This window comes from Ictidomys tridecemlineatus, chromosome 6 (assembly GCF_052094955.1).
Source record: "Ictidomys tridecemlineatus isolate mIctTri1 chromosome 6, mIctTri1.hap1, whole genome shotgun sequence".
NCBI lineage: Eukaryota > Metazoa > Chordata > Mammalia > Rodentia > Sciuridae > Ictidomys > Ictidomys tridecemlineatus.
In genome coordinates this window covers 137,512,401-137,525,969 of record NC_135482.1, presented here as the reverse complement: position 1 = coordinate 137,525,969, position 13,569 = coordinate 137,512,401, and the positions used below count along the sequence as shown (strand labels likewise).

Below are 13,569 nucleotides of genomic sequence, written 5' to 3'. Positions count from 1 at the left end.
GTGAAAAGTGTTGTGATAATGTTTCTGTGGGTATCCGGTTAGAGAAGGGCAGAGGAAGCTTGTTGGTAAAAGATACAGTTGAAGCTGAGACCAGAGTTAGGGAATGGTGGAGAAAAGGTAGAGGGGAAAGACTTATGAGGCAACACCTAAAAGTGAGAGAGAGATATATTTTTTTAAGGTACTCAAGTAAATTTTTTTTTTTACTTGAGTATAAATAAATTTCCCAATTTTGATTGGATTTCAGGCATGTTAGATAAATAAAGTTTTGAAGGGCTTTGCAAACCATGCAGATGTTTGGACTTCATCCTGAAACCATTACAGGATTTTAGACAGAGGAGAGTCTTTTTTCCTTTTTTCTTGATCATGTGAGGCAAATGCTCTACCATTGAATTACATCCCAGTCCCAGAGAAGAGCCTTGGTTATTTAGAGAAGGTCACACTGCCTTAATGAAGATGGCATCAGAATTCATAATTTTAGTTTTTATTTTATCTTTTTACTCATTGTGATAGTATTTAATAGAGGAATTTAAGTCATTAGCCCACTCGTCTCTTCCTCATTCATGTATTCAGAATTGTTAAATCTAATAATCCTAAACTAGAATCTACTGTCTTTTTTGGGGGGGGGGATACTGGGATTGAACTCAGCAGTACTCAACCCCTGAGCCACATCCCCAGCCCTATTTTGTATTTTATTTAGAGACAGGATCTCACTGAGTTGCTTAGTACATGCTTTTGCTGAGGCTGGCTTTGAACTCGCAATCCTCCAGCCTCATTCTCCCAAGCTGCTGGGATTATAGGTGTGTACCACTGCACCTGGCTAAAAATATGTTTGCACTAATATTTTTTACTCCTATTGTGAAAGAAATTGAGCATAGTGTATGTGTGTGTACACACACACACACACACACAATGGAATACTATTTACTCCTAAAAAATGAAGGAACTTATGTCATCTATAACATGAAATGAATCTACAGGACATTATACTAAGTAAAATAAGCCAGGCATAAAAAAACAGATTTCACTTATATGTGGAATCTATAAATGTAAAACTCTCTAGAAAATGGAAATGGTGTATGGTGTATGGGAAAGTGAGGATATTGGGGAGGTAGTGATCAAAGGGCACAAACTTTCAGTTAGAAGGGCTAAGTTATAGTAAGCTATTGCACAGCCAGGTGACTATAGTTAGTTATTGTATATGCTTTAAAAAGCTGAAACTGGATTTTAAATATTCTCACCACAAAGGAAGACGTATGTAAAGTGATAGGTGTGTAACTTAGCTGAATTTATTCTTTCCACAATGTATGCACATATCAAATATCATACTGTGCGCCTTAAATATACATAATTCTTATTTGTCCTTTTTTAATGAAAAAAAGTATTACTTCATTCCTTCTTAGTTACTATGGTAATCCTTTCATTTATCCTTTTACTTCCTCAATGTTAAAAGAAGTAACTTAACAGAAGCATGACAAAATATATACTTATAAATACAGATATTTATTCTTAAAACATTATAAAAACTTCCAATATATAATTTTTTTACTCTGGAAAAAGTAACACTAAAATAAATGAATGTAGATGTATGACTTTCCATTTAAAATGTTTTACAGGCATTAACATAAATAGTGACTCTCCAGTTGGAAGAAAGCTGAGTATTCATTCTGAGAAAAGCAATGGTGAGTGTGAACACAATATGAAAAGAAATATGTTCCATATTATGGCTGCATTTGATTTTAAACCCAGTTCATGTAGTTACTCTGGAATTTAAATTGTTTGGTTTTGTGAAAGAGCTATAAAGTCTAGAGAGCTAACTTTTAAAGATAAATGTTTTCAAATAGTTGCATCCAGCCTTGTTTTAAAATAGTAATAGTGTATTTTTGCTGTTGTTGTTCAAAGCATTGATTTGATTTCTGGTTTTGGAAAGCATGCCTTTGAAAATTTGTTTTGGGAAATCTCCCCAAGTACGGGCTGGCTTCCCTTTGAATTCAAAGTGCGAGCACTGTAGCCAGGAGTTAACTTCTATCAATAACGCATTTTCATCACTGGTAGAAAGTGTGGGAAATCTCTCAAAGTAAGGTTGCATGTTATGTAATAGAATGCATAAATGGATTGATTCAATTTGGCTAGAACAGCATGGGGAGATGGTTGATTGGGAAGTTCATGCTAAATTGCATGTCATATGCTTTCATTGATTTATCCATGTTTGTACTTATTTACTTATTTATTTGCTTGCTTCCAGCTGCTTGTCAGACATTGCTGTCTCTTCCTGCGGATTTTAATTTAGAAAATATATTAGGTAAATACTGTATTGTTTAAGCTTTTAATAACTTAAACCAATCAAGGTTTTGTTTAGAAGTTGTTTAGTAAATGGTAATGTGTGCCAATGACTCTTTCTAAAGAAATGGGGAAAGTATCCTGAATTTCTTTTTGTCTTGAACATGGCCTGAATTAGCTTTTATATCATAACAAACTTTACAATAATTTAAGACTTTAAGTATCACATATACCATTAAACTTTGCCCTCTTTTAGAAAAAAAAATAAATTCAAACATGTGCTTCTTGCTGGTTTTTAAAAAATCAGGTAACAAAAGTACAGTTGCTCTTCAAAACGATTAGTTTTATCTTTTATTCTGCTATTGTTAAATACAGGTGACTATTTTAGAGCTGATGAATTTGCAGATCAGTCTCCTGGAAACCTCAGTTCTTCGTCTCTCAGAAGAAAGCTTTTTTTAGATGGGAATGGAAGTATCTCTGACTCCTTACCTTCAGCTTCTCCCGGAAGTCCTCATAGCAGCTCTCAAGCCTCACTTGAGGTGTTTTATTCAATAGATTTATCTCCTGTACAGCATAAGACTCCAGTGCAGACACCAAGTTCGGTAAGAAATATACTAATAAGTGGCTTGTTGACTATACATGTACTTGGATCTACTTGCTCAGATTATACTCAAAAGGCAAATTTGTCTTTCGGGTATTATGCTTTATAAAAATATAAACCCAATTCATGTGTTGTCATTAGTCATAGTAGTGTTTTTAGTCAGACTTTCCAATTTTGTATTTGGAGGTATATGGGATGATCAAATTTATCATGAGTTTCAAGGAATCTCAACATAGGCTATTTAGTGAATTATGGAAGATTTACTGTGTAACACAATCATTTGGATTGGCATTAATGGAATAAATTATTTAAAAAGTTTTCATAATTGCTTGGTGTGAAAGGTGTGTCTGCAACATAATTATTTTGCAACTTAATTATTTTGACTAACATTCTATTTCAAATTTTTTCTAGCAGTCTTTTTAAGTTATCTTTGTAACAAGATGCCTTTTGTTGGTTCTTGTGAATGATTCCTAGTTTATACATGTGTTCTGAAGATGAAGACAAATAGCATGCAGTATAACAGATTTGAGAAAGAGAACCATATAAATGTATTCATTTGTTACTTATTTATTTTTATTATAGGGGCAGTTTTCTTCTAGTCCTATTCAGGCTAATGCAAAAAGATACAGTTTAGGAAGCATAACTAGCCCTTCACCTATTTCTTCACCCACTTTCTCACCAATTGGACTTCAAATAGGAAAGACACCACTCTCAGGTATGTCTCAAAATATCTAGTTAAAATTTTTATACTCTGAGTATTTTTTATTAAAGAGACTCCTTTAGCAGAGCTATAAATGATCATTCTAATGTCTAGAAGCTTTGTTTACAAAAGGAACAATTTATTTTCAAAGACTAGAAATCTCAATGTTCTACTCTAGTGTTAAATAGCTATTTGATTAACAATATTTATATCACTCTGTAAAGAAAAATAGTAATTTGAGAGACAGTTGGTTTTTACATACCTTCTGATCTATAGTTTTAGATTTGATAACCACATATTCGTAATTTGTAAAAAGGTATATTTGGATGAGGTTTTTAAAATAAATATACAGAAATTTACGTATTTCTCTTTGAAAAAAATTATACCACATTTTGAAAACTTCATATTTTTAGAAAACCTTTTCCTAGTAAGTAAAATTGGAAAATTGAAAACTTTTGTTAGTATTTTCTTTAGTTATGTGCACAGGTATGTGTGTGTGTATAAATATATGTGTGTATATCTATAAATGGAAACGTGAGTACGTAGATCTGTATATACTTATACATGTTTGAATATTCTTTTTTCACAAAGCATTTTATTATGAATATTTTCATAGTCCAGGCAGGTCATTTATTTTTGTTTCAAAAGCATGATTTTGAAACATTTCATTCGTGTATAATTTATTGTTGTTTTTATTGGTTTTGGGGTGTGTGTGTGTGTGTGTGTGGTGCTGGGGTTTGAACTGAAGGCCTCATTCATGTGGCTCTGCCACTGAGCCACAACCCTAGCCCATTTTAACCGTTGATAGCTATTTAAATTGTTTTTAATTTTTCTTTTTTATAGAACTAATGATTATCCTTGTGTATGTATTATGTTGGATATATTTATATTGTTAGCTTAAATTTTCAGAAGTGAAATTATTTGATCAAATAGAGGGGTGGATATTTTAAGACTCTTGATGAATTTTGTTCATTTTCTTTATAAAAGATTGTACCAATTAAATTTTTCATGAAAACATGTCTAGGAAAGTTATTTCTCTCCATCCAGAAATGTTGACGTTATTACTTTTGATATTCATTGTTTTGATAATTACAAAAAGATATCTTAATGCTTTAATTTTTGTATCTTTGTTCATTAAAAATGTTGAACTCTTCCCAAATATTTACTGACCATTTGTATTTTGGGAAAGTATTAGGCTCAGACTGAAGTTATTGTTGAATATTTTTTCATTGTGTAAGCTTCCATACTTATTATTTATGTGGTTGAAAACTTTTTATGTTTATTTTCTCTTGGGAAGATTGTTTATATGTTTTTATCTATTTTTTAATCTTTGATTTTTATTAAGCTTATGAGTTATAAAGCATACGGACCCTTAAAGCATTTTTATTATTGTGATTATCATTAGGCTCTTTATTGTTACAAATATTATTTTTTTTTTTGCCTTTTGATGATGCTTGCAGTATTTTACATAAAAGCAAATACACTTTTATATATTTAATTTACCAGATGTAGCTGTTACATTGTAGCTTTCAATATATTTGCTAGGGATCTACTTGAGATGTATACAGGTAGTATTATTATGAATAATTTTGGTATAATAGTGATATATTTATGAGAAAATAATTTTCAAGGAGTAAAATATTGTAAGATAGAGGAGAAGCCAGATAAATTATTTTTGAGTCTCATCTTGCTTATTGAGACACATTTACTTGTGTTATTAGTTTTAACATTAAAATTTCACTTTAGTACAATCGAACTCTTACAGAAATCCAATTTTTCTGCCATGAAACATGATGATTACCATTTAGTCATGGCTTTTCAAAAAGTTTTCATGTTTTTATGATGTGATTTTTCCTTCTAATCTTTTAGAACAAAGGAAGTTTACTTTTCATTCTCCTGATGCTTCATCTGGAACAAATTCTAATGGAATTACTAATTCATGTATTGGAAGTCCTTATATAGATGGCTGCTCACCAATTAAAAATTGGTCTCCTATGAGACTTGAGATGTATAGAGGCAGTTCTCAGTATCGGACCTCACTGATGAGGATACCTTTTACTCTTGAGACTCACAGTGAAGATGAAGAAGATAAAGAGAATGCTTCTTCCACAGAAGTCTCATCTCCTGTCATGGATGCTGCAGGAATACACCTTCAGCAACTGAATAGTGACACTTCTACACCTGGCACACATTTAGTTGTGACTGCCATGTCTATTACACAAAATCAGTCCAGTGTTTCTGAGAAGGAACTAGCCCTGTTGCAGGACATTGAAAGTGAGAAGGAGAATGACACTGTGGATATGGTTGATCCTATAGGGACAGTGGATGAGAACACTTGGATTAAGGAGCCAGTTGATAATGGGAGTTTGCCCGTGACTGATTTTGTGAGTGGAATTGCCTTCAGTATTGAAAGCTCTCAAATGTGCATGTCACCTCTTGCAGAAAGCAGTGTTCTCCCTTGTGAAAACAGTAACATTCAGGTAAGGTATTTTAATATCCTGTTGTCCTTTATTTACTCCCTTGATGTTCTTTATTCTTTTTTTCCTAAGATTATAGTGTGAGAAAGCTAATGGGTTAAATGTAAGGACTGTAGCATTTTATACTTAAAAAAAAAATTAATGCCAAGTGATATCAGAAGGATTAGTTACTTTTTACCAGAACTGATTATTGCATATCATAGTGCATATTACAGTATGCATTATTATGCATATTTCCTATTGGAGTAAGAAAAGATGAGAGCAGAAAAGAAATCAAGCTGCTTTGTGTTTGTAGACTGCTAGAGTAAGGTAACTTCTCAGAATTCATCTGGTATTATATTCATGTTCTAAAAATACAATAGTGTTTTTTTCTTTAAGTGACTGTGGGAGAAAACAATTTTGAGCATTTTTATGTGTAACTTTTTGTATTTTTTGAAAATGTGATTTGTAACCACATTTAATTGCATTCCTCCAATTTTCCAATGTCTGACAACCAGTAATCCTTATTTATTTGACAGATGTATATATTTCATCTGTGAACTTATGATCTTTTCTTGAAGTATATTTCATCTGAAGTATATGTATTTTTGAAAGACATTTGTTCCATTAATTGCACTATTCTGTAATTTTATAGAGAATATTGAATGAACTTCATAATAGTCACAAGGGCAAATTCTTGATTGCTGTTTCTTGATAACAACATATAACACATAGCACTTGGTATGTGCCCAACACTTCTTATGAGTCTGTTATGTGTGTTAATACAGTTAATCTTCACTGTAATCCTTTGAAGTAGATGTATTAATATCCCTGTTTTTACATATGAGAAAACCGAAGGTCAAAGAAGTTAAGTAAATTTCCTAAAACTTTTATAATTAGTAAGTGTTCGTCCTAACAGACTGGCTTTAGAATCCATGTACTTTAATCCAAGTAGATACTGAATCACAATAATAGATAGTTTTATATAGTATTTCAATGTGCAGGCACTTTCTAACTCCTTTGCATATATTAATTCATGTAGTTGACACAAGAACTCCATAATGTTTTAGTGTTGTCAGTTTGGGCACACTGAAGTTGAAAATACATGGATTTATTCTAAATAATTAAAAGTTAAATATAATCTTTTGCTCATATTTTTATGCCTATCTTATCTCTCCTGACTTCCAGGTTCCATGCTCAAAAATGATTACATTAGAACCACTTTTACATATTTTTGATTCTAAAGTTGGTTTTATGAGTAGAAAAAGATAGTCAAACTTAGCCTTAAATGTATTGTTTACTAATAGTTCTCTCTTCTGTTTCGTTCCCCTTTCTTTGTTGGCGGAGCATTTATAGAAGAATTACAAAATACCTGTGTTGAAATATACCTTAATAAGCATCTAATTGAATTACCATTTGGAAGCTTATACTCTCCTATAATTTGTAGTCAGTACCAAATGATCGTCTGATTTATGCTGAAGTACCTACAGGGTATTCCATTTCATTTCCAAACTCCTCTCACCTGTAAACCTATTCCTTACATTGAACTAAAATGTTCTATGATATCAACCAAGTAGTCTCAGTTTTACCCTTTTGGTCCTATCATAACACCTACCTTTTGTGGAGATGTTTATAATTAAAATTGTTTTCATGTATTGTTATTTTTCTACCGCAGAGATAGCTTTCAAAACAAACAAACAAAACAAAACAATCATATTTTCCCAGAGCCTTTTGATCTACTTCCCTTCGGATTAACTGGCTTCTGTGCGTCCATCAGCTGTCATCCTAGAGTATCCCTTTGTCATTATCCTGGGAATTTCCTTAACCTCCCCGTATTCTGTATCCTCCTGTTTTGTGCAGACCATCCTTCTTTTTCCTGATTTACTTCTCATTTTACTGGAACACATTTTCTGGTAGCTATCTAAGGAAGAGGACATTTTTAAGACATTGCCTGTCTGCTGATGTGGTCCTTCTTCCCTTACATTTGAGTTTAGAAATAATTGCCCTTTAGAGTTTGAAAACATTGTTTTACTGAATATTTCACTATTGCTAGTGAGAGATCTATTCAGTGCTTAATCTTCTTGAGATCATCTTTTTCCCATCTGGACCTATGTAGGTAAGCAGTGATGTTCTTTAGTGTGGGTTTCTTTTCATCCACACTGCTAGCACTCAGAAAGCCCTTATGGATTGTGAACTTATGATCTGTTCTTGAGAAATAGCTTAGCTTTTTCTATGATTTTCACTGTTCTCTCTGGAACTCCTGTTCATTTTCCAGTGTCAAAGAGTCTTTTCACTATATTTTTTTTTATCTCCTTTTAATTCTAATTTGTACATCTTTAATTTATAAACTTTTTTTTTTTTTTAATCTCTGATATGGCAGCCAAGGCATTGCAAGGCATTTGATGTTTGTCTTATTTTCTACCTTTGTTTCCCCTTGCTTTCTTTGTACAGTCCCCCTGGCTTTTCAGAATTGTGAGTAGTCATGTTCCCTTCTTTGAAAGGGCCTTTATGCATCTCATGAAGAATTTTTTTTCTATCCCATTTACCTTTACCTAGTTAACTTTTTATTGTTTTAGTTTACAATGTCTTAGTCACATCCTCAGAAAAACCTTCCTTTATCACAGTGGCCATGTTGATCCTCATTATATGCTTTTGTAATTTCATGTCCAGTTTTGCATTCTTCCCAATTAAACCATTAATCTAAAAATTGTATATATTTTTATCCCCAGTGCTTATACAAAAACTTGTCACAGAGGGGCTGGAGTTGTAGCTCAGTAGTAGAGCACTTGCCTAGCATGTGTGAGGCACTAGGTTCAATTCTCAGCACCGCATATAAATAAATAATCAACAACTAATAAAATATATTTTAAAAACTTGGCACAAACATGTTAAATATTTGTGTAATGAAATCAGGATGAATGCATAGACAAGTTCAACCAGAGGGGCTGTATTAAGTGAGAAGAGCAGTGGGCTAAGATTTGGAACCCTGATGAAAAATTGAGCAGTTAGATAAAGGAAACAAAGCCCCTGAAGGAGACTGACAAAGAACCAGCGTAAGAGAGAAAGAGACACTATTAAAGTATAATGTAATGGAGCATCGTGAATAGGAAAGAATGTCAAACAAGAGCAAGGAATATAGGCCTTGGAAAGTGGCTGCTGGGGTAATAACAAAAGTAACTAATAACTAAATAGCCTCAAAGTGGGGAGGTGAAAAGTGACTAGAAGGAAAGTTCAAGAAGGTGAGGGAATGCCATCATGAGCATAGATAACTCTATTAAGAGACTTTCTTGGAAAGGGAAAGAAATGATAGTGATGAACATCAAATTCCAAGATTTTGGCTCTGGGCACAGTACACACCTGTAATCCAGCGATTGGGGTGGCTGAGACTGAAGGATTACAAAGTAGGAGGGCAGCCAGGGTAACTTAGCGAGACTCCATCTCACAATAAAATTCAAATGGGGGTGGGGGCTTCTGGGCGTATACTTTAATGGTAAAATGCCCCTGAGTTCAATCTCCAGTACTGCTCGCCCCCCAAAATAGTCCAACATCTTTTTGTAGTTTGGTTTTTTCATGTTGTTTTAGAGGGAAGAAGGAGCTTATTTATTTATTTAATTTTGGTACCAGTGTTTGAATTTGGGGGCACTTGACCACTGAGCCATATCCCCAGTCCTATTTTGTATTTAATTTAGAAACAGGGTCTCACTGAGTTGCTAAGTACCTCACTAAGTTGCTGAGGCTGGCTTTGAACTTGCAGTCCTCCTGCCTCAGCCTCCTGAGCTGCTGGGATTAAGGCATGTGCCACTGCACTCACCTTGAAAAGCAGCATATTTAAATGTAAGAAAAAGAGATGTTTTAAGACTAGGAATATGGCAAGAATTATTAATAATAGGTATCGGCTGTGTGTTCTTTTAGAGTTCCAAAGACTGTACCCAGCATTTTACAGTCAGAATTCAAACCTCATAATACTTTACAGATGCAACAATATCCTAATATGTAAAATGGTGATCCATTTTATAGATGAGGGAACTGGGGCATTCAAGATGGAATAGAATCTAGAATCCTGGTAGGATTGGCAGAGGTAATCCTTCCACTTATATTGGAGGGCAGAGGCCAAGTTGGGCATGGGTGTCATTGTTTTGTAGTTTGGGGGGCTAGCATAACATTAAAAATGTGGGTTTGGATTTCAGTTATAGTGCCCTGCTCTGTTAGCTTTATGAACTTCAGAAAGAGACAACATTTTTAACTTATTACTTCTTCTTTAAAATAAAGAATAGGATTATAATAATGTGATTTGTGGTTACATACTGTGATTAAACAGTGCCTGGTAGGAAGTAGTAGGAGACAAGATCCTCTGAATGGTGGCAAGCCAGATGAGCCCTGAGTGATGAGTCAGGGCTGAAGTGCCAAGGCCCCATTTCAAGGAATGTGAGTGTAAATAAACCACAACTGTTGACAACTGTGAAGCAGTAAAGGGTTTTTAAAGAACATGACATCTGTGTGATGGAAAAATAAATTTAGGAACAAAGTGAATGTAGGATGATTGACAACAGGACATTTAAAAGTATCCTAAGAATATGCACTTTGTGCTCAGAACTAAATTTGAATTAGTGCTTTTTTATTGGCTTTGGGATCTTAAGGCAAGATCCATTTGACAGTGAATACACCATGACTGTTTCACCTTTTTAGTTGTACTTCATTCTCCTCTGCTATAAAGTGGTACTTATGCCCACCTTGATGCCTATGGGAATAACAGGATGACCTATGTGATCTGGTTGGTACACAGTAGGCATTGACATTGGTAGTGGTTTAGATGAGAGTCTGAAATCAGCCACTGTCTCAGTGGGCTCTCATTGATCCTACTCTTCCTATAGAATGTGACAGACTCCTAGTGTACCTTACTCCTTCATGCACTATTGAGTAGCTTTTCCCTTGACTGATTCATTTATGTATTAGTATTGAGTTATGAGCCAGTTATTTGGAAGTGATGAATATTAGAACAAAGAGTAATTGGCAAATTCTCTGGAAGCAATCTGATATTTACGTTTTTTATCAAACATCTATCGAATGTTAGCAGAAAGAGGTGTTTCCCTTGAGATGTAACGTTAGATTCTGTTTTACATTTCATAAGCCTTTTGTTCTAATAAAATATGACTCCCAGTAGTGAGTAAATATGCATTCATCCCTGAAAACTAGGGATATTTTTCTTCGGATTATAAGTCATAGAAGGTATTTTCAAGATAATGAAGTGCATGTCCTACTCTTATTTTAGTTAATTATGGCCCCAAAGTGTGAGAGTAGTGATGATGGCAATTTAGATATGCCCAAGAAAAGCTATAAAGTACTTCCTTGAAGTGAAAAGGTGACAGTGTAGTAAGAGTTTTGATGTTTATATTTTGAGATCACATTCACTTAACTTTTAATAAGTTGTAATTGTTCTATTTTACTAATTCTTTATTGTGCCTAATTAATAAATTAAAAATGTTATGTAGTTGTAGTACAAAAAATATTGTATAAACATATGGGATTTGGTACTGTCTAGTTTTAGGCATTCACTGGGGAACTTGGATATCCCCCAGGTAAGAGGGGATTACTGTAGGTACCAAATTAGAAGTTTGCTAGCATCTTTTTCTTTTGCTCTTCTGGGCCAGAACAGTGAATCTCATCATGCAACAATTTTTATTAACATGAAAAATTGAACACGTAGAGCCATTACACATGTGATATTATGATGAAAAATTGCATGAGTATAATGTAACCCACTTTTTAAAAGAAATGTGCATTATTTTGAATACTTTAAAAGTTATATTCCTTTTACGTATTCCTTTTAGGCACCCAAACCATTTAAAGACAAGCTTGGAAAGTGATGTTGATTGTAATCCTCATTTTTATTTACTGGGTTTGATCACAAAGTAAAAGTAAAGCATGTTCTTGGTGACTTATTCACAGACTCTCAAGGAAATTACCAGATATATTTCACTGGAAGTAAAGTACTACACTGAAAAACTATCACTTCTGTATAGACTCTCTTTGGTGTTTATGTATTTTAAGTTTTGTTCATTGATCAACAGTAAATATTATTATTCACATGTAGTGAATGATAGTGTACAGTAACTCACTTATTTAGCTTTTAAGTTCTTCACAGTAAGTTTTATGTAAATTAGATAAGTGAATTAGAGTTTGCATATTTATTCTTAGGTGTATTTTTTTTTCCTCCTCATTCCTGTCAGATGGATAGTGGTTATAATACGCAGACCTGTGGAAGCAACATTATGGATACCATTGGGACAGAAAGTTACTGCAAAGAAAGTGATGCTCAAAGCTTTGAAGTTGAGAATAATCTCAAAGTTTTTAATACAAAGGTATGGAGAAAATACATATGGTTATAGGCTGGAAGTATTTGCTGTGACTTTTCAAATCTATTTTCCCTCATTTTGTTCAAAGTTAATTATCTGTGTCCCCATACTGTCCATTCATTAAGTGGCAGAAGGTGGTTTTTAAATCCAAACATTTCAGTTTCTTAACTTTCCCCATTATGAAGAGTATGACAGTATATAGGATAGGCAGAACTAGCTCTACTTACACCAGCAAGTGAAGTCAGGTTTAAAACACCTAAGGGCTATTTTCTTTAAAGAAATTGACTAGCCTTTAAAGATTTGGTTGTTCTGAGTAAAATAACACATTTTTTATTTTATATGAGATAAAGTGTTTATATGAAGGTGGTATACGTTAACTGAGCTTTCTTGATATGATAGTTTTAATTATATATTCATACTTGAAACCAATCATAATTTTAGGCACTTGATAGGACAGTCTTTTATTTTTATATGTCAGCTTATCAAAATACAGTATTAACATTAGCAGTGAACAGCTATGCCTAACTCTTCAAGTGCAGTTTAACTGGAAGGCCACCTTTTCCTCTTCATTTTGTCATTCTGGTATATGTAGTATCAGAACAAGTCTCTTATATAAGATTTACTTGAACAAAGTTATGATAAATCCTTCCAATTTCAGGAGGCATAATTATAGTTATCCATCTAAATGTAAGCAGGCATTCCAATACAGAAGGGACTCTTTTTGATACAGAATGTTGATTTATTGAAACACACGTTTACTGTCCCTTTCTGCTAAGGAAATTTGCGTTTGGTTTTTAAGAACAGTTCACTTAATAGTTGCATCCTTGAATGGTCCTATTTAAACTGAAAACAGGTATTTTCTTCTTTTTCACAGGAAGACCACACATTACAGAGGTATTAGATGAAAACAGCAACTCCATCTCAGTACAGCACTACATAAAACACCTGTCAGAACCAGAGATTATTGCTGAATGGTTCCTTGTGTATTTTTATGCACGGGATCAATAAGTTGATAGTGATTGGGAGAAAACCGCTTCAAGAAACATTACTTTTTTCCTTTCCCTCCATAATGTGAAAAATCAAGGGCTTAATTTAGTGACACAGAAACAACAGGAAAGCTCCTAGAACTTCAAGTTGCTGAATTACAGTTTATTTTTGGTCAATAAATATTTTTGTACTTAC

General features: G+C 33.5%; 1 protein-coding gene across 1 annotated transcript in view; it reads left to right on the top strand.

Annotated features, from left to right (window-relative positions):
• Bora (BORA aurora kinase A activator) overlaps window positions 1-13,569 on the top strand; it is a 27,462-nt gene extending 13,893 nt beyond the window's left edge. Inside the window, exons 6-12 of the mRNA XM_005324820.4 lie at window positions 1,614-1,679; window positions 2,243-2,299; window positions 2,653-2,879; window positions 3,461-3,593; window positions 5,448-6,058; window positions 12,262-12,393; window positions 13,262-13,569. Of these exons, the coding sequence (XP_005324877.1) occupies window positions 1,614-1,679; window positions 2,243-2,299; window positions 2,653-2,879; window positions 3,461-3,593; window positions 5,448-6,058; window positions 12,262-12,393; window positions 13,262-13,288 (1,253 nt within the window). The 3' untranslated portion in view covers window positions 13,289-13,569. The remainder of the gene's footprint in view (window positions 1-1,613; window positions 1,680-2,242; window positions 2,300-2,652; window positions 2,880-3,460; window positions 3,594-5,447; window positions 6,059-12,261; window positions 12,394-13,261) is intronic.